We start from the raw sequence: 26,770 nt of genomic DNA on the forward strand, positions 1-26,770 counted from the left end.
CTGTTCTTGAACGCTCTCTCGCCATATACCAAACGAGAGAGTAAAGAGCAACATTCATAGGGCTCTCCGATTACGATGTGGCACGAACTGTTATGGTTCACGAACTACTACACTCTCCGACTATGGTTCGATCGGCTTATTCGGATCGAAATCCAAACATGTTGACCTTTTTTTTTAATATTATTATTTATTTAGCAGGCTCAAGCGGTCTTAGGCATTACGGAGCCGGATTATATTAACTTAATTTACAAAATCGTATTTACTAATAATGGAACTAGATTAGTTTTGAGGATTCGTAAAACTCGCGATTTTGTCGAGGTTAGGAGTACAATAATTTCTGGAAGGGATGGGAATTTTGGGTTTACTCGTTGATCTTCAACAGTAATATTCGTAGTGGCGTTATTGGTGCTGATCAACGCAGAGCGGACATGATAACCTGTAACGGTACAAACAGACGGGTTTCAAGAGAAACAAGGTGGACATCCAAAAACGGGAAGGAGTATACGAGGTGGACAAGCGGAACAAAACAGCATGTTATCAAACAGAAATGTCGATTTGCTTCAAAAACTTGTAAACAAGAAACATGTAGTCAAAGTCCAGTCTACCCAACACATCTCTAATGTCTTCCTTGTCTAATTTACGTCGGGTCCTGAGGGATGTACATAGATTTGATCTGGCAATTCCGTATTCTGGACAGTACCAGACAACATGGTTGATGACTTGGAAACCTACTCCATAATTACAACGATTACTATCTGCGAGCCCTTTTCGATAGTAGTGGTTGGACATCAGCCGACACATTATCCTGATAAAGTCACGACTCATGTTCATCCCTTTAAACCACGACTTCTTTGATACTTGCGGGAGAATATAATGTAACCACCTGCCCAAATCCCCTTTATTCCATTTTTGTTGCCAACTGAACAAGGACTGCTGACGGGCAATTGTGAAAAATTCATTGAAGGCGATTTGTCGGTCATAAATCTCGCCTTCCATAGCGGCCACCTTGTTGTGTTGCGAGTGCGTCCGCTTTCTGATTGCCCGGAATCGAGCAATGTGACGGGACCCAAACCAAGGTGATGGTATGATTCGACAAAGCACTCGTGGGTTCGATTCCCGCTCCAGTCGGTGGAAACTTTTCGTCAAACGAAAAAATCCTTACTGGGCTTCTGGGTGTTCAGTATTGTCCGTTGCCTAATGTTCGTGATTGTTCAGTCTGTGCAGTCTTTGGCAAAAGACGGTGTAAATTGTCTTTTTAAAAGTGGGTTGGATGATAAAAAGAGGTATTGCATTTGGAAACGTTGTGCAGAAATCGGAGATGTATCAAATAATGATTGGATTTGAATATTTTTTCATTTGTTTCATTTGAAAAGAGACAGTGATGCCACCAACATTTTCAAAGTCACAATCCGCTGTAAAAAAATGCGTATTCAGTGTTTTGTGTGAGAATAGAGGTTCATGGTGTTTCCGAGCAAAGTTAATTTTTGATAGATGTAAACTGTACGTAATGGTGGTAAAAAGTCAAAATTGACATGAGACAATTATGCGTAGAACAGCAGCACAGATTATGAAATTTGCTTCGACTCCGCTCAGCTGAACGGTATTTGGCGAGTGGACGAGTGTGATACCGTTCACCGGCATTGAAATCCCATCGAACACATCATGAAAAAGAAGGTGGTAGATGGTTCTACTGCGATTAATACGAACCGATTGTTGGTCACGAACAGAGTTTAGAGAGGGTATGAAACTTTGAGCTTCTTGCGATGCAATAAGACATTTTTTCAGTCGAATTTATTTCGACTGATTGTCAAATGATTCAGCTGAAGTTAGCACAAAACCGTTCGATTTGTTCGGAAAAAAAATCCAAACCAGTTCGGCAACGATTGCATTCAGCAGTCAAGCTCGAAACACGTTTTTCAAGGCAGCAGAACCCTTTTACTTTCAATACCGAATCAAACTTCCTCTGTCTGTCTGTCGAACTCTCGGGCAATAACTGTAATAGCAGCGCACCTCGAAAAGGTATGACATTTTAGTGGTTTAGCCGAAGCCGTTACTGGTCATTGACCATCGATTTCCACCTGGCAACAGACCTCAGACCAAACCATTTACTAAGAACTGAAACAGTTTCGAGAGAAACAAGTCCACATTCGATCTGGTACGGTATTTGTCGATTGCAGCAAAAACTTGCTTTTCACGATTTAACTTTGCATGGTGTAGTGGCTTGGGTTGGATGGATGGCGCAAGCTCTAGATCTCCAAAGAGAGTTAATGCACACTTGGCATCAGGCAGCACACGAACTGGAACTAGATTACCTTGGGAGGAGTTTTGCATGGTATAATTTACGCGCGTGGCCGGGCGTGATAAAGGCATCTCACTCGGTGTATGCTTCGGAATTGACAACTGAATGAGATGTGGCAAGTCTAGGAGGGGTAGATCAGGTTGACGAGCTGGGAATGGTGCTTCTAGAATGTAGTCTTGATATAGTCTGAGCAAGTTGTGCGTAGGAATTTCTGAGTTCTTAATGAGCTTGAACGCTCATTAGTGAATCGATGACAGGGAAGGAAAGATACTAGCTTCTGTCGAAAATAAAATGAACTCAATACTGTAGATGATATCAAGGGAAAATTTACCAAATTTTGAACTGTTTTGCTATCTAACGATAGAGACCAGCTAAATTATGTTTTTTGTGAGCTAGTTGGGATCTTAAGGACTGGTCACGATTCTTCCAATTGACTTAAACTACTCCTATGGATTAGTGTCTTAAATTTTCCGGTACTCTCCTTGGACATCCTCTTGGGAAAAGAACGTAGTAAGAGGCTCTTAAAAGGTTTTATTGTTGCTACAACGAGCAAAAGGAATGGTGTTCGGACGCCAGAAGAACCTTTACAGCTTTTGTCCAGCGAAGCTTAAAGCTAAAATATATTTTATTAGGCAAATTCATGAATCATAACTTATATCTACTTACGATAGTCTTCTCCTAACTTTTCAACGTTAGGCTGGTCCTGAACAATTCGGTTCGAAGAAAATCTATCGTTTAAAATAGTATTAGGTAATTATTAGGTAATACTTTAAACGCATTTAGGTTAAGTTTACCCGCTGTCGAACTATTGTCAGTCAGAATTACTCCGGTTTTACCCGGACGTACTTAAACTGGCAATAATCTAGAGCAAAGAGAAATCTAGTTCATAATTACTTATAACTTCAAAACTCGCCCCAACTTACTTTTAGTTCTCGATTTTAAACCAACAATCCCTAAATAATGCAACAAATTATATGTTCACTTTTGTCAATCTTATCCACACGTTGTTCAATATTTTTATGCCAGCTCTGTTTCCGTCGCATTGACAGACGGACTACAATCGCCGGCGAGTTCACTGCCAGTGAGTTTTCCAACTGTCGTTGAACGACGAAACAAAAGGGAAAAACCGCGTTATACAAATATTATCACTTTCTTCCAAGAGTGATATGGACAATCTTGAATGATGATACTCTATGCGACCGACCGAGAATCGAACCCAGACACTTTCAGCATGAATTTACTTTGTAATCGCGATGCAAGCGACGACACATACTTCCCCTGGGCTGACTTCGCGTCAGAGCCCTGTTGAACTTCTACTGGACGCTCATGTGCATTTCGTTGCTCTACGACGACTCGTTCTCGAGCTCTCCTGGTTGACCAGTTGGATGCCGAGGTCGGTCCAGCGATTTCGGTTGGAGGATGGTTTCCAGTTCACTGGCGCTCCGACGACTCAAGCTGGTGATACGCTACGTACAACTGAGAGCAGCTCTCGGCGGTAGATCTATTCTACTCCGAGGAAGATTTCCCCGGCGTTGGATGATCTCCCGAACCAATGCTATCCGGGCAGATTCCAAGGTCGGTCCTGCGATTCCGGTGGTGGGAAGCTTCCGGTTCATAGGCGCTCCAACGATCATTTGCCAGTGCAACAACGCGATCTACTCAACTAGTTCCCGACGGTGGACTTAGCCTACTCCAAAGCTTGCCGGGCAGATTTCGAGGTCGGTCCTGCGACATCGGTGGTTGGAAGCCTCCGGTTCACAGGCGCCCCGAAGACCTTTTGCCGGTGCTGTTACGCGAATTACTCAACTAGACCCCGGTGGTGGACTCAGCCATTGTCCGACTCGACGTTGGTCGGCCAAGTGCCAGGTTCGGTTTTGTAATGCCGGTTGGCTTCCTTTTTGCAGGTGCCCCGATACTACGCTACGCCCGCTCTACTCCGTCTAGTCCCTGACGGAGGATCCAGCCTATCCCGATAGCGACCCGGAGCTCTCTGGGCTTCACACCATCTCCTTTGCAGCAATGACATAATCTGCGTTATCCCTCTGTTCACCGCATTGCAAGTACTTTCATTCTAACACATGTTCTGCACGATATTGTCTGGCTTTAGGACTCTTGCGATTTCTTACTTCATCTCGCTTCGTATATCCCTGAATCGAGGACCATCGAATATAACATGCTACAGGGTCTCCTCGAAATTTGCACAGGCCGGACCATGTGGAGACTCTGCAGATATTTCCGGAAGCATCCATGGCCCGCCAAAAACCGCGTCATGAAAAAGTTAACTCTGTGGGCTTCGTAGCCGTGCGATTAGTGTCACCAGGCATTTAGCCACATCGTGCTAAGGAGTGTGGGTTCAATTCCCGCTGCAGGCCGGAGAACTTTTCGTGAGGAATGTGGTACAGTCAGACTGTATCATTAGGAGTTACATGCTAGTCCGTTGTCGAGTGTTTTGCTTCCTTCAAAGGGCAAAATGCCCACTGGAAGCATTAACGTGTAGGTGTCTTTTCTCCATGTTTTCTGGTTGTCCGGTGGGGAACGTGCCATTGGAGCCGGCCTTTTGATAGGAATGAGCCTGTGGGTCCAACTTCCTTTCTCCGAGTTATTTCACTCCTGCTGCCACTTGGCCATTGTGTCCAATCTGATGGAATTCCTCACATTGTCCATTTGCTGGTAGCATACAATGATCTAGTCTACTGTAAGGTCAACGTCCTACGTTCTTTCCACTATTTCCATTGCAATCATACGACATGGTCTGAGTATTCTCACCTTCTGAGAATTTCATCAGCCTTGTCAGGAGGTTGTTTCTCTCGGGTAGTTTTTTATGCGTATTCAACAGACATGGAACCCTAAACAAGGCCAGAGAGCTAAATGTATTCTCTGGCTTAAGCAGCAGCACCAGCTTTGCATATTGCACGAGGATGATCACATTCAGCGCTTAGTATTCTATCCGGACAGTGTTGATGGCAACGTCGTCATCGCATCACACTACGGGAAGACGCCATCTACGCTTAACTAAAGCGTGTCTAGCTACATCTCAGATGGCATCAATGTGCTGTAATCTTTGCAATAACAATTCGATACGCGTTACCTCAGGCTTTGACGACTGTATCTTGGCACAGCCTAGCGTATGACGTCTTTTTTTTAGTTTTTTTTTTTTTGGTTTTGGTTATTAGTTGGTAAACTGCATTTACGAACTAACCCAGCGTTTCACGTTCGATATGGAGTTCGTCCATCTTGCGCCAGAGTGTGGACTCGAATCCAAACTGACTAAATCCACCTTCACCCACGAGCCATTTTCCCCGGAACTACCTCTTGGAATTAATTCATGGGGGAAGCTATTGAGCTAACCGCTGCACTGCTCCTTGCTTCGCTTTCTGCGTGTAACTTACTTGCATATTGCGCTCCTGTACTTCCCTTGCTCTCTTCGTACTGTATTTGAAGCTGACATTGCGCTAAGACCATGTTTCTCCTGCCGCTTCTGTGATTGCTGCGCTTCGTTGCTCTGCTGCGACGTGTTTGGGGCTGGCATCTGCGCCTGCTGCTAATCCGCCGATTCTCGAGCTCTCCATGTTGGACCAGTTTGATGCCGAGGTCGGTCCAGCGATTCCGGTTCACTGGTGCCCCGACGACCCAAAACTGGTGATTGTCACGATCACTACTCGGCATAGTTCCATCGTCGGGAGCTAGCCTACTCCAGCGAAGAGTTCGCGACGTAGGAATATCTGCAGGCGCCTCGACGACTAATTACCGATACTACGCTACGCCCGCTCTACTCGGTCTAGTCCCCGACGGAGGATCTAGCCTAATCCGGTAGCGCCCGTTGGTCTCTTTCATATGCTCGCTTCAACAGACTGATTTGTCAAGTGCCGAGGTCGGTCCGACGGTTTCGGCTGCCCCAACGACTCAGAGCCATGTACTGTCCGTTGTGTTGAGTGTCGCTGCACCTCTCGTCATTTTCGTTGTAAAGAGACATCAGCTGGACGATTGTACTGTTTACCGCGTCCCATTTCTCTTCGTCAGCACACATTCGTTGGACGATATTGTGCAAATTAACGTCATTGCCAACGACGAATGTCATCTAGGCTCGCTCATGCTCGAAGTGCGGACATTCGAAGACCACGTGCTCAGGGGTTTCGTCAACATCGCCGCACTCGGTGCATAACGGCGATCTTGCGTGTCCAAACCTATTCAGATATTTCTTGAAATAGCCATGACCTGACAAAAACTGCGTCAAGTGGAAATTCACTTCTCCATGTTTTCTGTCTACCCGCATCGACCGGCACGGAATTAGTCGGTGGATCCATCTACCGTTCTCAGTGCTATTGCACTGCTGTTGCCATTTCCTCATGGTTTAATCTCTGGCTCTTTTCCAAATTCCCCGCGTGCCTCGGTCCCTGTATCACTCGCTGTACTCTTTGAGTTGAAGGCTTATAGGGATCAATCCTGCAATCACACAGACTGCATCCGATGATATCGTACGATACGCGCATGGCCATCAGTCTGAACGTACTGTTCAGTCGGGAGCGGTTCCTCTTCATCTGCAGTGCTGTCACCCATACGGGGCCAGGGTATCTGTGTATCGACATAGACACGCTCGCCAGTAGTCGCTTCTTACTGCTGCTGATCACTGAGTTGTTGGGCATGATCCGGGATAAAGCTGATATCACCTTCACGGCGCTCTCACATGCATAATCGACATGGCTGTTGAAACTCGGCTGATCATCGATCACCATTCCTAGGTGTCTGACTTCCCGTTTTGAGTAGATGGTACACTGTCCAACCGAGATTCTCGCATGCTGCACTGCCTTTCGGTAGAGTATGACGTCTGCTTTGTGGTAAAAATACACAACACCAATACTATACATTGAGGAGGGTCTGTAGCCTTGAGATTACGCTTTCGCTTCATAAGCGGAAGGTCATGATTTCAATTCCTAGCCCCTCCACAAAAAATCCGTCCAGCAACCAGAAGACGCCTCACGGAGGACCGTGCTTAGGGGAGCAAATCCATCCTCCGTCAGTATCAGATGGTGACTGAGACAAACTGACCCTCTTCGCAGGCAGCTAGCTTCACTAACAGCAGAGCTCTCTCCTACCTGCTTGGTGTGAGAGTAAAAGAGTAGGAGAGAGTGAAAGTAGATGTAAGCATAATGGAACCAATTCTAAAAGAAAAAGCGTCGCCTGAATGAGGTTTTAGATCGTTAAGGCTGCGCGGGAAGTTATTGTAATCATCAATCATAACCCTATCGATTTGAAAAAGCAATTCTCCTGTTCCACTTCATCTATTTGGAAATTTATCACTATGATTGTATGTAGTGCATAACCTGAAAAATTTGTAGTTTCATCGGCCATGCGATGTATTGGTAGTAATTATAGTATGAGTCATGAGATTGGGGAAATAACATGGAACGCTGTGTTACTTGTGAAGAGAACTTGATGTTGTTCATGCTACAATAAAGCACCCATCCAACTAGGCATCGCAATGCCAATCCGGAACAATTTGTTCGATTTCCGGTTCGAAAATCTGCTTCTCCAGATTTGTGCTTTCTCAATCTTATTGTTTGTGCTGGAAGCTTTTTTGTTATTATTATTTTGAACAAATAACAACTCTAAACAAGTGCAGTAAGCAAGCCAAAGAACCTCGAAGGTGCATTTTTCTCACACTACGCAGCTGTTTGTTTGGTAGATATGTTTTTGTTTCGTAATGCAAACGTTGTAATGTTTGCATTTTGTATTGAGTTGCACGAGGAAAGAAAGGCAAGGTCACCGGCCCTGCATAGTATTGTTAAGTTCCGTTTGTTCTTCTAGTTTTAAAAGTTCAAGATCAAACCGAAAAGTGACTGGCATGCATTTGACTGCTCCATTAGTGTTAAGTCTTTTCCAAGTCCGTTCAAATTCCGAAGCTTTGAAACGATCACATCGGCCGCAACAATTAATTCACCATGATTCATTGCGTCCATACCTAATTGAAAAATCCTTCAGGTACCGACAAATGTGTCTATTTCAAATTAGCCAACCACACGTACAAAAATAAGCAAAATCACCACTAACCAAATTTTCCTCATTTTCCCTCTTTTCAGGTGAGTTACGAAAACGAGGCACCCACCCACCCACGACTAGGAAGCAACAATGGCAACCATTCAAACATTTTCCGCCCCATTTACGGTGAGCGCGTAGTGGAAACATGCAAACGCATTTTCCTCAATCAGGCAACCAATTGGCGGTGAAATTTTCCAACCCTCCAACGCAACGATGAAGTTAAGGGTTGGTTTGCATGGATTTCATTCTGGATCATTCCTTACGAGTGCTGCACCCCTGTTGAGTGGAAATCATAATTCATGCTCCAACTGGGATGGTATTAAATGCATTCGCGTGACAACACAGCGAATGATAGGGGAAGGTGTTTTGGGTTTTTGTATCACTTACACAATAACACCCGTTCAACCATCAGGTGTAGGATTAAATTGACAATGGTGAAAACGCGTGCTGTACGTCACTGTGACACCTGAGAGAGCGTTTCCCCTTAATTGGTAACGAGTTTGACACGATAAGCTACAGTTTGAGTGCTTCACTAGGGAGGTGCAATATTGTTACAATCAAATAAAATTTTGCTCGCAAAGCAACAGATCTTGAAAATTGTACAATCATCGCTTCAAAACTTGAGAATTATCAATTTATAGGATATACCGACACGGTTCCTCATAAAAAAATCAATTTTCAATACTTAAATGATCACTTATGTGAACTCTTGAGGTAATTTTTTTGTTGGTAATATTTTGGAGAATGTTATTTGAATTTTTTTTTCAAAAATAATGCTTAGAAATTTATGGTTTTTGAAAAGCATTTTATTTTCATGTTTTTCAAATGTTATTACAATTTTTTTGCCTTTATTGACTTCTGAACAAAAATGGTCTAAATCTGACTAACATTGAAAACACTTCAACCTCAACCTTCAAGAATATTCTGTTTACGAGAACTTTTCATAACCGAATTTAGGGTTAACTGCCGTTAGTAATACAAAACTTCGATATGGATATTTAAAAGTGACATTAACTTGATAGATATACCTAATAGATAAAATATCAGAAAATGATATCTAATATTTACTTCTAGAATACCATTCGAATAGCATATTCAGCTTTTTTAATATCTAACCAATAGCAACAAGCTAGTCGTTAGCTATAGAATCATCAAATCATACTATGACTCAGAAGTTCAAGGAATTAAATTTTGATATTATCATAAGATCATTTATCTCTTATGTCAATCAAGTCAAAATCACTTTTTGATGTTCAATAATTTGCATCTGCTCAGGTAGCAATATTTTTTTTTTATTTTTTTGGAAATCAACAACAAGATACCAAATTCGAATGTTCAGTAATTTTAACGTTATTTCACACAAGATTTTTCAATACTTGCCTGTTAAAGGCTTTCACTATGGAGACTAGTTGAAATAAGATATCTATGGAACTTCAAAATGCCCAACTGCCTTAGCTGCCTCTCCAAAAGTTCGATGAGTTAAATTCATAATTTGAATTATCTTATTATTATTTTCCTGAGCTATCCGCAATTTGAATCAAACTGAGCGGATTATGAGGCAAAAATGAGGTTGAGTCTGGAATGAGAATTAAAAAAAGGGCCACACATTTGTATTTATTAAAAAAAATTGCGGAGTGAAATCTTGAACCATCATTGGAAAGCTAATTGTTGTCAAAGGATGATGAGTTATGTTGTTCATTCAACTTAATGTGCCCGTAATATGAACCGAAACGGTATTCTAAGACTATTAAGTATGTTATACCGTATGTAATGTGATGTAATTACGTATGTAATATAATAATATAAGAATATAAGTCTATTAAGTATGTAATACCGTGTCAAATATTTCACTAGGATCTGACAGCAGACCAAACATTTGTTCGGCACTAAAGGAATTCTGATAGTCAAACAAATATTTGGAACGCTGTCGAATCCCAATCAAATATTTTACATCGTGTACTGTTAGCGTTAGTATCACTTCGTTGATTTTTGTCAAAACAGCGTGGAAACAAAAGTGAGTCATTCAGCACTTCATGCCATTCGCATGTTCATGCTATCTTTCATTTTCACACCTCATAAATTGCGATCCATGACCATTGAAGTGTATTTCCATAAGATCTAAGATAATCACCATTTCAAGGTTTTTCTCATTATGACTTTCACGTACTGAAATGAAGTTTACACAATTGATATATTTTCAAAAACCCCCAAACCCATTCTTTTACCTTTTCGACTTGCTAATCGATTCCACCACGTTCACACTGCGTTCTGCCTTCGCTGCGTCCGGTTTGTACGGTCCTTCAGCTCCACCCACTTTGGGTTCGTCCTGCTTTCCGGCCACCAACGCCTCGTCAAAGTAGTTCGACGCTTCCTTCGGACTGGTCAACTCCCAATCGGTTATGTAAGTCCTGACGAGGTAATCAATCAAATAGCTCAGATAGTGAATCAGGCGAACGATTCTGATGTCGTCATGCGCTCGGACACCTTCCTCCCCTCCCACAGGCGCTCCATGACATTGACCAAAGTGCTAGAATCATTCAGGAATGAAAAGTAAGCCCGTTTTATGGATCTAGGTGTGTTCGCGACAACCAGCCGATTAACCGTCTAATCGTACCCCAATGATCAACGCGATCAGCAGCGAGCAGCAACCAACTATCTTGGTCGTTCCCATTGTGGCACAATCAACAACACTACAGGTGGCTTCCAGTCAAGAACGATGTGATTTTGCCTCGCGATCACGGCAAGGAATCTAAATTATTTATAACTTAGCGATCGATGATGGCTGCCTACAACGACGCGGTGGGACAAGGTCTCTGCTAGGCAGCTAAACAAACATCAGGGCAAACATGACAACTTGCTGTGCAATCGCTGCACAGTGTTTTATTTTTTCGATTTTATGAGCTATTTGAATAGCACCGTCGATTTTAACAATATAAGGACTGTACACGAAAAAAAATATGAATCTGATAAAAATGATCATCAAAAATGTATTTCAAGCCGGACATTTCTGGAACTCTCAGGCTTTCTTTTTTATATTTTTGGTCTTAGCTAGGTTCGACTTGTTTGGTTTACTACACCCACAGATCGCCTTCCACAACAGCAAATTTGACGAGCTTTTTTTTTGAAACATTCAGGTGGAACTTACCGCCAAAATACTCCGGGCCGGGGATCTGCTTGGCGTCCGCTGTAATATACGTCTCGTCGTCCATCACGATGCATTTTGGTTGTTCCTAGCTATTCACGGTAGGGAAACTGTGGTTAAAATGAACAGGTTTGTTTTTTTTACGGTAATTATGCTATAAATCTATGTAAAACATAGCACTATCCTTAATTCTTAGACAAAGAAGCTATTTCGACAACTCTAGCGCGATCTTGAACTGTCAAAAGCTGGAAAAGTAAACAAAAACAAATTACGCCTCTCCGTTTTCTCATGTGATGTAAATTTTCACTCGTGGAATTTAAGGTTTTCAAGACTAAAATCATCAAAAATCTATTGAACTGCGTAGCACATCATATTTTTAAAGTATATATGATAAATAGACGGTAATTGAAAGTATTTTTATCTTCTAAATTATTAGAACAAATGAATTGAATATGTTGATTTTTTGGGGATAAAATGAACCACTCGAGATGGGGGTAATACGAACACCATGGCAGGATGAATACTACCGGATTTTATTTCAGATGCCGAGAGTTTTTCGGAGGAAATACAAAAATAGATATAGACAGCCATCCAAATGGTCGCGGCTAAACGTTCCATCGATTCCGGAATGTCTGGGAGATATGCATTGATCATGTACCAGATGCCGAGAATCATGCCGCAACCCGTTCAATTTGAATGGTGTTCATTTTACCCCCACTACATGTTCATTTCACCCCCATTGTATGTTCATTTTACCCCCCAGTATATGTTCATATTACCCCCGTTACATGTTCATTTTACCCACATGTTTGGAGCATTGACTCTGTGGATTTTTTTTTTTCAAAATTATAACAATGTTGATAAAATTCTATTTCTGTTGCAATATTTCAACTTGTTATATTGCATAAACATCCTTCTTCAATTCTGAGCAATTGGAAAATAATCTGACAGCTTAATAAGCAAGAAAACATGAAAATTGTTTAGGGTGTTGATTTTGCCCCCAGTTCCCCTACAGTTTCCTAACGCAGGATTTGATCTCCGTATTCTATTTATTGTGGTTATCATCATATTATACATCTTTCTTACCTTTGAAATATGAAGCCTAGCCCGCTTCATAGGCCAGGGATAGTGGTTCACCTAGAGTGAATTTATGTCAAAGAAAAAGTAGATTTTGTCTGAGAATTGACAGAAAAATGAATGACAAGTTCATCCACTTCTCCTGGCCTATTGTCTGCTGGACGAACCAGATGGAAGAATTGACCACTCTTGTCCACGTCCCTAATCGGTAGGTTCGGATTCTGCTTGAAGAGATTCCTCACTTTTGTTGCCTTCACGGGCTCGCATGTCTTCCCCCGAGTAGCACACATGTTATAATTGAGGCAGAATTATTCTTATATGACCAGATCTAGTCATATAAGAGTTATTTTGCCTCATTTAGACAATGTGTGCAACTAGGGCCCTTTTCTTCCAGTTTGACGCTGGGTCGTCTGGGTCAACATGAACGATTGAACCACTCATGACACGGTGGAATAAGGTCCTAAAGCCTTGTACTAATTTAAGTACCAAACTTTTAAGTTTAGGCCACACATGTTAACTTTATTTGCTTTTCGTTGGTTTACGGCCAAAAAACATTTGTTCAGATTTTTTAAATATTGTCCCCTGGTTAAAACTCAAATTTTGGGTAAATTTTGTTTTCCGTATCCCTTCCGAAATGTCGGGTAGAAACAACCCCAGTGTTAAAAAGATGAGCCTCTTTGGCGTTTTTGTCGGCTAAGTGAACGGCAAACTTGATCAAAAGTTTCAAGGTTCAAGTTTGAACCTATTTTTAGAATTAAAGTTTGAATTTGATATAGTCAATATTCGATCGAGAAAATTTGCCAAAAAGAAGCTCTGTCGTGTTATTGATTAAATAAAAAAATAAAAAAAAATTAGGACCCTATTGTCGATTCCCAGCTGTTTCGCAATCCATATGTGAAATTGGCCTGGAATACACACGACCACACTCAAATTGTTTGTTGAAGCACTTCTTGCCTGGAAACCATGTCAGTAATCACCTGATAGATTGTAACGAAGTTTTGCACATGTAAACTTTATACTCTAAACTAGTTTTATCCAAAATTCCGTTAATACTTACACATCCTAAGTTTGTTCGGAGAGTTTCTCGGTACTATGTTGATTTGATTTGCCCGGCCGCTTCAAATTCCGGACACCTGAATTTACCCAAAAATTATGATTTAGCCAACTTTCATGAATGGAGAATGTAGAAGACGTTATAATCATGAATCCTGAGTACAATGAGTCTGATTAAAAATTTTTCCGTTAGGTGGCGCTAGTGACAAATTTTCTCCAATGGAATCTATCTCAAGATCCTTAAAAGCTAGAAGGTTGGTGTCTTCGGTAAAGCTATTCAGCCGATCAAGGGCTATCTAGCAGTGAAAAGTCTGAATGTAAATTCATCCGCTTGGTGGCGCTAGTAAAAACAAAACTTCAATCTTCTCTACCTCAAGAGCCTTATCAGCTAGAAGGTTGGTGTACTCGGCAAAGTTATTCACCAGATCGAAGGCTATCTTGTGGTAGAGGGCCTGAATGAGAATTTATCCATTAGGTTGCTACGGATGAATTTCTAATCAGACGTTTTACTGCTAGATAGCCCTTGAACTGCTCAATAGCTTTGCCGAAGACATCAACCTTCTGGCTGTTAAGATCTTGAGATACAGACAATTCAAGCGATTACAGATAATTGTCACTAGCGCCATTTAACGAGAAAATTCTCAATCAGACTCTTCTCCGCCAGATTGTCCTTGAATTGCTGAACAGCATTGCCAAAGACACCAACCTTCTAGTTTTTAAAAATCTTGAGATACATACAATTGGAGAAAATTTGTCACTAGCGCCACCTAGAGGAAAAATTCTCAATCAGACTCATCACCGCCAGATAGTGCCAGCTAGCGGACAAATTCCCAATCAAATTTTTCATCGCCAGATAGTCTTTGATCTACTGAATAACTTTGCCGAAGACACCAACCTTTTAGCTCATTTGGATGTTGAGATATCCGCTTGAAACCAATTTTGCACGACTCCTGTCCACGCTCTTTCCGTTACCAAGAGAAGGGGGAGGGGTTAGGGGGGATGTCACACCCAAGGAGTGTAAGACCAACTAACCGCATTTACTTCAAAATTTATTTCAAATTAATTCATCTACTAGTATCCAAATTGTAGTCATTTGAAAATTCAAGGTTTGTCTCTCTTTTAAGGGATAAAATGTTTTAATCCTTTTAGAAATTCTTCCAGAGATCTCACGAGGAATATCCCTTGTGATTCTTCCACGAACTTCTTAGGTATTCAACCATGTGCTTTTATAAATTCCTACGGTGCCTTCTTCATGAATTATTTCCGTACTTTTTCGTTGCTTTCTCCTAAAACTCCTTTACCAGCTTTCCATGAGATCTTCCAGGGATTTCCACGAAAATCGTTTCCTGAGATTGGTAGTCATTATTCAACAGATTTTTCCTGAAGTTTCTTTAAGTTTTTTGATCCTACTAGACGATTTCTCGAATAACCTCCATCAAATTGCTTTGGAAAACTCTTAAAGAACTCCGTCACAACCCCTCAATTCAGGTCAAACATTTCAAGTGGGCTCAAGAGGTATTGAGTCTTTTTTTGGATACGTTGCTGATGAGCTTATTTTAGCCTGTGCCTCAATAGCCTGTTTGTCCATAATCGGGAATATTTTCCTAGCGATTTATCAAAAGAACACTCCGCGGATCTATCTGCATTTTTTTTTACAGAAAATTCTTTGATTGTTTCTTTAGATATATATATTTTTATCAATCATATGATGTAGCTTGACGGGCCCAGATAGCCGTAGCGGTAAACGCGCAGCTATTCAGCATGACCATGCTGAGGGTCGTGGGTTCGAATCCCGCTGGTCGAGGATCTTTTCGTAAAGGAAATTTTCTCGATTCCCAGGGCATAGAGTATCTTCGTACCTGCCACACGATATACACATGCAAAAATGGTCAATCGGCAAAGAAAGCTCTCAGTTAATAACTGTGGAAGTGCTCATAAGAACACTAATCTGAGAAGCAGGCTTTGTCCCAGTTGGGACGTAACGCCAGAAAGAAGAAGAAGATGATGTAGCTTTCGCGTCTCTTCAAAACTATCTCAAAAAATATTTGAACATTCCTTTTAAAAAAAATCAATAGATTCCCGAGAAATTTGTTCATGGATTTCTTCAGAGAATTAATTATATTTCTCCTAGGATGTTGTCCTAGGATTTTTACAAAAAAAAAACACTGGAGATTTATACAAGTATTTTCCAATTTATTTATTTCACAATCAAAGAAGCATTTATTGCTGGAATTAAAATAAATGAATTGATCAATTGATGTGCGACATTTTCAAACGAATTTATATTTTTGCCATACATTTGGCACTTAACCAGGTTAAAATTCCTTGAAAAAATATCTATTTTGAATTAAGCCTAATTTTTTTACATTACACCCGATTCTGTTTTTGCACGGATTTTTTTTACACGGCCGTGCATACATTTTCCATACATTTTTTTCCGCCGAAACCTTATTTTTGCATGAAACGTCTAGAAATGGTGTTATTTTTTTGCTCGGTTTTTGAAATTTTGAACTGAAAACTTTTTTTGTACGGTACGCATCCCCCATGCAAAAACAGAATCGGGTGTATTTCCCACTGTTCTGAAAAATTCCTTTAGTATTTTTGCCTAATTATTCAATAAATCTCGTCAGGCATTATACGAATTGCAGCTAATATGTGGATCTGTTGAGTGAGTTATTAAAAATTTTAAAAAATACAAAACTTTGAAAAAAAACTACATAAAAAATATAAAGCTTACAAGTTTTTCAGAATTTTTTTATTATTTTTCATGTATTTTTTTAATATTTTTTTCTGAAAATTTGAAATCTTATTCCATAAAAAGATTGAATTGTTCCAAAGATATGATTTTTTTTAATGAAAAAAATCTAATGCACTGAGACCTACTGTGTGCGTCTATAAAAAATGACTGATTTTTTATTTTCAAAAAAGAATATTTCAAAACTGAGGTAGTTTTTCGTGAAGCCCAAGCAGGACGGTTCAATTTTGCGTCGTCTGATAGGTTTTGTTTACGGTTTCGCGCGTGGTTTCGTCGCCGAAGAATTTTTTTTTTCTGATTTGGAGCGTTTTGCTGGGTAGGTATTTGGGAAGGCACAAGCAAGACGGTTTGTTTTCGGGACGCCAAGAAGTTTTGCTGTCAGTGTCAGTTTTGTGTTCAGTCGAGGATGGATTACCAACTGGTGAGTTCGTTTCATGCTTGTGATAACACATTTTTTCTTGAAAGCGTAACTTTTAAGTAATATTAAAACAGACTTTGTATGGTTCGTCACTATAAGTGTCGGTATTATGCTTTTTTCTTATACAATTTCAACATACATATATTTTGCTCATTTTGACATTAATAAAAATTATCTTTTGAATTGTTCGACATTGTGAATGATGACGTATTTTTTAAAACTTCTACCATATCGAGACAAAATTCACAGTATTACTCATATGTAATTTTCTAACAAACTATGTATAGTTCGTCACTACAAGTGTCGACATTATTCCTGTTTCATATAATTAAAAATATATACATGTAATTTTCAATTTTCGTCATTAATAAAAACATCTTTTGAATTGTTCGACATTATAAATGTTGACGTATTTTTTAAAGCTTCTACCAAAAACTTCTCGATACAAAAACACAAAACTAGCTTTAAATATAAGTCGTATATTTCCCCCTTGTCCATGGATCGCATCATCGACCAGAGGTGACTCCCAGATCTTTTCCTCCCTCACTAATAAACACCCTTCCCGTGGTGATTGTGGAGATGCAGAGGTATTCTCGGTCTCTAGAAGCAACAATCATTACACCCTAACATTCCTTCCCCATCCCAACTGACTGTAAGGACTTGGCCGGCGCCGTAATTGATCAATAATATTAGATCTGCTAAAATTGCACTTCGAGAGCAAGCGGAAACTCCCATCCCTTATTCATTTGGATCGTAGTGCAATTCTTACCAGTTCCGATCAATCACGGAGTAGCAACCATTGACATGTACAGTCAGTCTATGCTATGCTATGCCATGCTATCAAAAAAATATATTTCAAAACTCAAAAATATATACACTGAAAATTTGACAGTAAACGCTTAAATTTTCTGAACTTTCAAGAAAAATGAGAACATCAATAGCCCCTTTTGTCCCAAGGCCTTCAGAAAACGAATAAACGGATTTTTTTTATTTTTCAAGTAAATGTGTAATTTTTAATTTTTCTTGAAAATTCAAAACCTTTTGCTTTCATTTCGTTCAAGAAAATTGAAAATCGGTCCAGCGGTTCAAAAATTATATTTTTTTTAAATAAAAAAATCGCAAGTTCGCGATTTTTCTGGTCACCCTATTTCGGAAATGGTCGCCCTAAACAAAAAATCCAAAAACACGTGTATCCTTATTTCGGATAAGGAACAAAATAGAAAATTTTCACGGAACTCGGTGACCCACTAGATCGGTTTTTCATGGAATGGCTGTATAAGCATAAATTGCATGAGAACATTAGGTGCTGAATGAACAATCATTGATCGAAGGAAGGGAAAAAAACTTATGGAAATGAAAGCAAGTGTAATGCAAACAGTCATATTATCAGTATAACTTTTAAAAATTACCAATGAGTTAAAGAAGGTAGAATTTTCAATTAAAATATGTGCTAATTTAAAGTCGAAAGTAATAAAACCAGTATGATACAAAACAGTAGCCTACGTTGCAAGATGACATTATTTAAAGTCAACTTCCACAGTTGCTAACATAGAGACGAACCAGTCATCAAAGTTTCTACACGATATGTGCAGCTTCTTCCCGAATTAAAAAGTCGTTGTTTTTTAAATTCTATTGGAACTAGATGTGGTAACAAACATTCCGTTTCGTCTAATAATCAAAGTCAACAAACTAAGTTGATCCATCTAAACGTGCGATGTTCTATGATACCATAAAATGGGCAACTTAAAAAGGCGTAATTTCGAAGATCAGATCTTATTTTTTGTTGGTTGCTAGATGTCAAATGGAACTAATACACCAATAAATTGTACATCTATATTCCAAACATTTGTTGAGATATTTAAAAAATGTGTTGAACCATTGCACAGTGGTCCAGGAATCAGTTTTACGCGGAAAGATGCATTTTGAGCTTTAGAATGAAACATTAGACAAAAACGGCCTTCTACAAAGTTGTTTGTATTAGTTAAGCCCTTTGTTTGGTGTTATTGAACATTAGGGTGGACCACATTTTAATAAAAATTGTGTAACTAACTTTCTTATTTGTAGAAATTATATTATACATGCTTCAGCAAAGTTGCAGACCATTCAATTTCAAGCAACTTTGCCAAAAAAGTTTTTTTGTATCTCTTAAATTGACCGATTTAGAGCTTTTTTCCTACGGTGACATAGGGTGGTCCGAACAAAACTGGTTTTCTGGCTCTAGAGTTTTCAATTCAAATTTCTCATCAAAGTAGTCTATGAAACACTTTTAGAGCTTTGAAAAATGCGTAATTTGGTGAGTGAAGAAACTCGCTATCTCCTTACGTTTAGGAGTTATTGTTGTTTTTCTCTCAAAAACATGCCTACTTTGATTGTAAATATCTCTGATTGGAGCAAATATAAAAAATATCTTTTGACGGCATTCAAAAGACAAAATAAAATTGTATATTATATCAAAAAATTACAGATGTTTTATTTTTGCAACTCTAACTTTTGCCTTGAAAAACAAAAGATTTTAAGCAGAAAAACTTTAATAACTTTTGAACTAAAATAGATATCAACAATCTTTTTGCATGAAAATTTGCGTTTTGTTAAGTTCTTAAGTCGTTCATAGACCGCTTTGACGAGAAAGCTGAAATAAAAAAGATAGGGCTCTAAAACTATTTTGAAGATTTTCATAGTATGTATTTCTTTATTATTTTGCATTTTGAGCATGAAAATGAAATTTTAGACAAAAATGATCTTCTACAAAATTGTTTCTAAAAATGTAAGCTTACATACTGTGTCATTTGAAACTAGGGTGGTCCACAATATCACGCATATCATATAATCAACTTTTTTATTTGCAAAAATACTGGTATATGCTCTTAGGCAAAGCGGTAGAACTTGAAATTTTGATCAACTTTGCCAAAAAAAATTTTTATGTAGCTCAAAATTTGACCAATCTAGGGCATTTTTTCCTAATCATCGCAGGGTGGTCCAACAAAAATAAGTTTTTCAACTCTAGTTTTTCCAATATTATTTTCTCGTCAAAGTCGTCTATGAACGACTTTTAGAACTTAACAAAACGCAAATTTTCATGCAAAAAGATTGTTGATATCTATTTTAGTTCAAAAGTTGTTAAAGTTTTTGTGATAAAAAATATTTGACTTTCAAGACGTTTTATTAGAGTTACAAAAATAACACATCTGTAATTTTTTGATATAATATACAATTTTATTTTGTCTTTTGAACGCCGTCAAAAGATATTTTTTATGTTTGCCCCAATCAGAGATATTCACAATCAAAGTAGGCATGTTTTTGAGAGAAAAACAACAATAACTCCTAAACGTAAGGAGATAGCGAGTTTCTTCACTCACCAAATTACGCATTTTTCAAAGTTCTAAAAGTGTTTCATAGACTACTTTGATGAGAAATTTGAATTGAAAACTCTAGAGCCAGAAAACCAGTTTTGTTCGGACCACCCTATGTCACCGTAGGAAAAAAGCTCTAAATCGGTCAATTTAGGAGATACAAAAAAACTTTTATTGGCAAAGTTGCTTGAAATTGAATGGTCTACAACTTTGCTGAAGCATGTATAATATAATTTCTACAAATAAGAAAGTTAGTTACACAATTTTTATGAAAATGTGGTCCACCCTAATTTTCAATAGAACCAAACAAAGAGCTTAACTAATACAAACAACTTTGTAGAAGGCCGTTTTTATCTAATGTTTCATTCTAAAGCTCAAAATGCATCTTTCCGCGTAAAACTGATTCCTGGACCATAGTGCATTGTCACCCCAAACAACTGTACCTACATATAAACTTCTCCGAACAAACTATACCTCTAAAATCAACGCTTTAGACTCTATTCAAAAAGCATATAAAATCGACAAAACAAAACACTGTGCGTTGTCGATATCCAAGTTTATGTATATTCATAGAAATCAGAGATCAAATAGCACACATCGAGGAGAGAAGGCGCGATTAGTCACCTGAAGACCTCCACCGCGGAGAGCACAGTTCCCTTCCTGATTGTGAAAAAAACTCGACTCGCTATCACATAGAAACCTACTTTTTCACGGCGTGATTATCGGCAATTCGTGACCAAGCGCTCTTGTGGTGCCCATCAGTCTGAGATCAACCTCAATTCAAGCACGAAAAGGCGAAAATCGTTGTTCGAAAACATGATCGCTCTTTGAAAACCCGGTGAAACCGAAGAAGATTTCCCAACCAATTTCACACTCGTGTTTCAGGGTAGTTGGCGGTTGGCCTCCCCGTCTATAAATGATTAAATTTTTCGCATTTAGACTCGGAGGTGAAGCGGCTCGTGCTGTTTCGAGCGAAACAGAATAGATTAGATGCCAGGCTAATCCGACGCTGATGGAAGGGAAAATGTGCAAAATGAGCTCAATTATACGGTTTACCAAATTGAAAATCTGAGCTAAGCAGCTGATGGATCGTTTTAGCTGCTTGGTTTTCACATTGGCCGTGGTTCATATTGCAATCACACGGAGAATAAATAAAATTGTAATGCTTTTCAATTAATTTAATTCAAATTCTCTCTTATAGAACATACATAGCTTCAATGTGACCAATACTTAGATTATGAGTAGGAATATATTCCAATGTTAATCGCTCCTACTTCAGAAACCAACTAGAGCAATCGGTGGTAAAAAAAACATGAACATCCACACTTTGATGATTCCACGCACTCATCCCCTCATCAGCAATCCAATAGCACAAACACAGCCACATGAGAGGGGTTGACGAAGCTACACCCTCTTTACGCATGACCGAGCAGTGGAGTCCCTCGCTGTCGTCGGCTGTCACATTTTTCCCGAAAAATTTTCCACCCGATTTGCCATGAATCACCTCCAGCAAAGCCCTGCCAGCCTGATCCGTGGAAATGGGAAAATTTTCGCATGGCTGAACAAATTAGTCGATTGATGATTGCACGTTGGCACCCCAGCAGGGGAAAACGCTTTTCCGAATGGCCCTATCTTATTTTCTTCACGTACGACCGGAAATGCTCGAGTCCAAATATTGGGTACTAAAGCGCGGGCGGTTATTCACACATGACTTCCTAGTAGAATGGAAGCACAATTTTCCGCTTCGTTAAACTCATTGAACAATCCATTGGTAGGGTATCATCAATGAATCGATTTCTTTTGGATGGCTGATAATGATGGCTCAGATAGCCGTAACGGTAAACGCGCAGCCTTTCAGCAAGACCAAACTGAGGATCGTGGGTTCGAATTCCACCGGTCGAGGATCTTTTCGTGTTGGAATTTGTTTCGACTTCCAAGAGTATAGAGTATCTTTGCACCTTCGTACAAATGCAAAAATAGTCAATCAACAATGAAAGGTCTCAGTTAATAACTGTGGAAATGCTCATAAGAACACTAAGCTGAGTAATAGGCTCTGTCCCAGTAGAGACGTAACGCCAGAAAGCAGAAGAAGAAGACTGATAACGGTTATTGTTTCACACATTTCTATAGTGAGCGGGGTTTCGATGGTAAACTGACACATGCGCAATAGAGATTTCTTATATGCATTTCTTCTAAGTATGAAACACAGTATAAAGTAGGAGGAAGTATGTTTCGGTGTCCTTCCTTTTGCGTTTGCCAAAATAGAAATTTATACCGTCCCATAAAAAGCGCAAAAGAATTTCTTTTTAAGCATATTTTGTTTGAAGGAGTCACCATGGTTTTATGTCGGGATTCTATAGAAATTCCTTCAGTTGTTGCTCTGAGTACTTGTCATTTTTATAGGAATTACTACAGAAAATCCTATAAGCTATAAGCGAAATTGTTGCTTTAAAAAACATGAGTCATTAACTTATAATAACTTCATTAACCACTTTAAGGATTACCCAATGAATTTTCGAATGATTTCACAAAGTGATCGCTTCAAAATTCAAAGTTGATGAGATACGCAAGAATTTCTCAACAGATTTGTTCAAGTTTTTATGTTGAATTCCATAAGATACTCGGAGATTAGGTTCCTGACTCCAGTAAAAAATAACTGAATTTCCAAATCGTGAAAAATATGGTTTTGTTTCTCGAGTTTCCCGGATTTCCCGAGAAGTTTTTCGAAAACTAAGAATTGGCCATCTATATTCATGGAATAACCATTGTTGGCCACGCCAACTGGAGGCAACAAAAAAACTGAACCATCGCAGGAATTTTTGATTGGTTAAAATATCCTTAAAGAAGCGATTCATTATTGATACTATTTTTTTGACGTGCAAATGCAGTCTGAATGCGCTTCAAATGCGGCAACACAAAGTAACCAAAGGATACTTAGCAACCATGATCAATATCACCGCCAACCCAGCATAGAAAATAAAACTTTGACTTCGCCTTCCTTGTTAAAAATCTTACCGCGTTTGGTATTCCCGCATTTGATATTTGCATTTCAAACGCACACCGCAATACTAAGATACAGTTATCATATCATTTATATTAAGTACCTCATGCTCTTTTGTCTACCATAGAATGTATTCCCTAAGAATTTCTCCGCCATGCAGGACTTATGTTGGCAGCGCATGCGGCTATAGCTTTAACAAATTTAGGAAATGTTTTACTAATTCATTGCATGCCTAGGTTTCTCTTCTTACCTTCAAATTTGGATAATCAATTATAGAAATGTATTAAATTGTCATAGCCCTTGTACATTTTAGTTTTCAAAGTTTTATTTAGGATGTTTTTTCGTTTTGGTCACAAAGAACGCATAAGGGCGTAACTGCAATGATCTATTTCTCTTTATCGATTTTCTCTTTAGCTAATTTCTGGACCGGGAGAGTGTTATAATTGATTCAACAGAAAATACTCATAGTCCAATGTCATCCTGCATCGTAAAATGCTCCAGAAATGGATAATTGTTTTAGTTCAAGTCCAAAGAGAAAGTCGGTGAAGAGAATTGGATCACTGCAGATACGCCTGTATGATACTAAACGCGAGAAAACATTACATTCAAGATAATATGAATGGATGTATAGCATGAATTAAATAAACTAATAAAATTGTTTATCAATTTCGTTTAAAACGTAAGTTAACGGTTGTCTCCTATTCCAGTTTTTTTTTTCAATAATGGCAAACATGATTTGAGCTTTTGCATGGTTTGTCTAATACGAACTCCTCATTTATTTTTATTAAAATGATTTGATATTGAATTTTGCTTATTTTTGAAGGCTTGGGCTGATTAGATTTCTGTTTAATTATCTCTTGTATGCATAATATTTAAAGAAAAGAAACCCGAAAGAACTGATTCTCTGCTTTTGGTTTCCAAATCTTTTATATTGACTTATTTAGTATACTACATGTAATCAATGAGTAAAGAAGTACTCGAATAAGTCGAGGTATAACTAATGAAAAAAAATCGACGAGCCAGTGCTTGACAAGTTTGTTTTCCCAAATTAAGCCAATTTAAAAATATTTGAGGAAAAATAAAAATGTTGAACAAAACAGAGAAAGACCTATACAGATTCACTGGAATAAAATATATTGAAGGTAGGATTCGAAGCCTTTTTCTAAAAAAATGCGTCTATTTTGCTGAGTGAAATCATATTTAATTTCCCGTTTCCCGGTTAGCTAATTTCCGAAAAAAATGAAAACTCTACTCAAGATTCCTACACGGAGATACAAATAAACTGCCAGTACACTTTTTTATATTAAATTTAAGTCGAGCACTCGACACTGAAGAAGTTTGTAAGTCGCAGACGAAATAGGCCTATCTGTCAAGATAAGCAACACATATTAGAGTTTAACGGTATTTGCTCGCCTTACTAGTGATTTTAGTATTTTATTTGTTTGAAAAAAATGAAGTGTTAAAGTTTAATTAGTAGTTTTAATACTGCCAGTACTTTCAGTATCAGTGATGCACCAAAACCGTTTTCAAATGCAAAATAGTCAACATCATACAGCTATGCCTCTACTGACGAATTCCATGTCAAATCGGTCAGTCACCGAACTCGACCATCTTCGATTTGCAGTAAATTGTGCACATGTTTTTGGTATGTGTAAGTGTTTTCCATAGAAAATTCGATCATTTTGACTCGGGAATATCTTTTGAAAATGGCATATAAATTTTTGCACTCAACTTATTTGAATAATTCTAACTCCGAAACTATTGATTTTAGAGAAAAATAGTATATAAAAAAGATGTAGAGAACCGTCTGGCCTACAAGAAAAAAATATGTGTGTGTGTATACAATCCACCTCCCACTGACCGGCAGTGCTTTTATGGAAGAAAATTGTATGCATGTATTTATTGATACCCTTCGATATCTTTATATATGCATACAATTTTAGCCCGGGAGATGAAAGGTGATAGCTCTATTGAAATTCCAACGACCCATTTCAAGAATGGCAGTAAATACACACACATTCTGAGGTCATTTTCATTTACAGTAAGCCCCGCATAAAAACATCCAGATATCAAATGGATATATGAAATGTTTTTACACTTCCCGAATCGAAAATTAAATTTTCGACCCTGGCACGTATTTAGTTTCAAGTGGTAATAGGTGAGTAATAATAATAAAGAATAAAGAACGATGTTACCTGGATGTAAGGCTGTTTTTCCGTCGCCACACTGAGCTTACCGCAAAATACTATACACTTTTTCACTGCACTACGCGCATAAGATGATTGCTTCACCCGCCCCCGCAGGAGCAAGCGTCACGGCCAAAGGATCACACACTACTCTGGCCTACAAAAAAAAAACTGAAAAAATATTTTATGTTTTTTTTATGAAAAATTCAGAAAAAAAATTAAATTTTAAATTACACAAAAATACTTATTTTTAATATTTTTTAAATTTTCACCATAGAATCTTGATTGTTAACAGATGTTTGGATCAAAGTTTCATGATGGAGACATTTTTAATAAAAAAAGTTTTTCTAAGAACAACTTTTAATCGATTTTCAAAATGTTGATATTTTTTGTCAAAATTAATACGTTCTGATGATACTATAAGAACCTTAAAAAGATTTTTAAGCATAATTATTATATGAATAATTTCTCAAGTAGCCATTTTCTTTCCACTTACTTATTTTCCCTCATGGAGAATCGCGAATAGCTGATGAAAATGGCCTATTTTAATATTTAAATAATATTTTTTGCATTAAACTCGATATCATTCGAAAACGGCTACTTCTAGAAAAATTATTCGTATAATCATTATGGTTTCGAATCATTTTAAGATTCTCATTATATCATCAGAACGTATTTATTTTGACAAAAAATCAAAATTCGGCCAAAAATTGTTGTTAGGAAAACTTTTATATTAAAAATTTCCGAATCATGAAAATTTGTCCTAAACATCTGTTTACAATCAAGATTCTATGGTGAAAATAAAAAATAAATAAAAATGGGTGTTTTGTGTAATTTTAATTTTAGGTTAAAGTTTTGATTTAATAATAAATAAAATATTTTCAGTGTGTATTTTTTTCTTATAGTCCAAACGGGTCACTACAACTTCTTCATAGAACATTTTCCCTAAAATCAAAAGTTTTGAAAAATTTTCAAATAAGTTAGATGCAAAAATTTATAGGCTATTTTCAAAAGTTATTCTTGAGTCAAAATGATCTATTTTTCCATGGAAAACACTTATTCTATCATACCAAAAACACGTGCAAAATTTAGTCCAAATCGAAGACTATCGAGCACGATTTTTATATTTCTTTTTCGATTCATTCTGGATGGAATTCGTCTACTTTTTCTCAACCAATTAATTTTCTATTTTCTGTGACAAACTTCAAATTAACTTTATTTTTAATAACTGTTGAAAAAGTTCTGTGAAAAGTATTGATTCAGAATTTACAGATAGGTCGTATTTCATTCTTTAATTATGCACCGATACAAAAACTGTCCTGGAAAAAAATTGTGCAACAAATCAACTAGGTATCTTCAGAACGCCTGTTCAATAAGTGATAAGTATAAAATGCGTTAAAAACATCTAGATAGTTCCCTGTGTAGTTTTTCTGTGATATCACTTTTTGTACTG

At 38.1% G+C, this 26,770-nt stretch overlaps 2 protein-coding genes across 5 annotated transcripts in view; one reads left to right on the forward strand and one right to left on the reverse strand.

Annotated features, from left to right (window-relative positions):
* Positions 1-26,770, forward strand: part of LOC5565645 (probable chitinase 10) — a 206,989-nt gene that overhangs the window by 122,241 nt on the left and 57,978 nt on the right. The window lies entirely within an intron of this gene.
* Positions 10,508-11,091, reverse strand: LOC5565646. Its single transcript, XM_001649971.2, has 2 exons — positions 10,950-11,091; positions 10,508-10,862 (listed from the first exon to the last, which is right to left on the reverse strand). The coding sequence occupies exons 1-2, from the start codon at positions 11,004-11,006 to the stop codon at positions 10,557-10,559; spliced, it is 363 nt and encodes a 120-aa protein (XP_001650021.1). The 5' UTR covers positions 11,007-11,091; the 3' UTR covers positions 10,508-10,556.

The sequence above is a fragment of the Aedes aegypti genome, chromosome 2 (assembly GCF_002204515.2).
Source record: "Aedes aegypti strain LVP_AGWG chromosome 2, AaegL5.0 Primary Assembly, whole genome shotgun sequence".
NCBI classification, from domain to species: domain Eukaryota; kingdom Metazoa; phylum Arthropoda; class Insecta; order Diptera; family Culicidae; genus Aedes; species Aedes aegypti.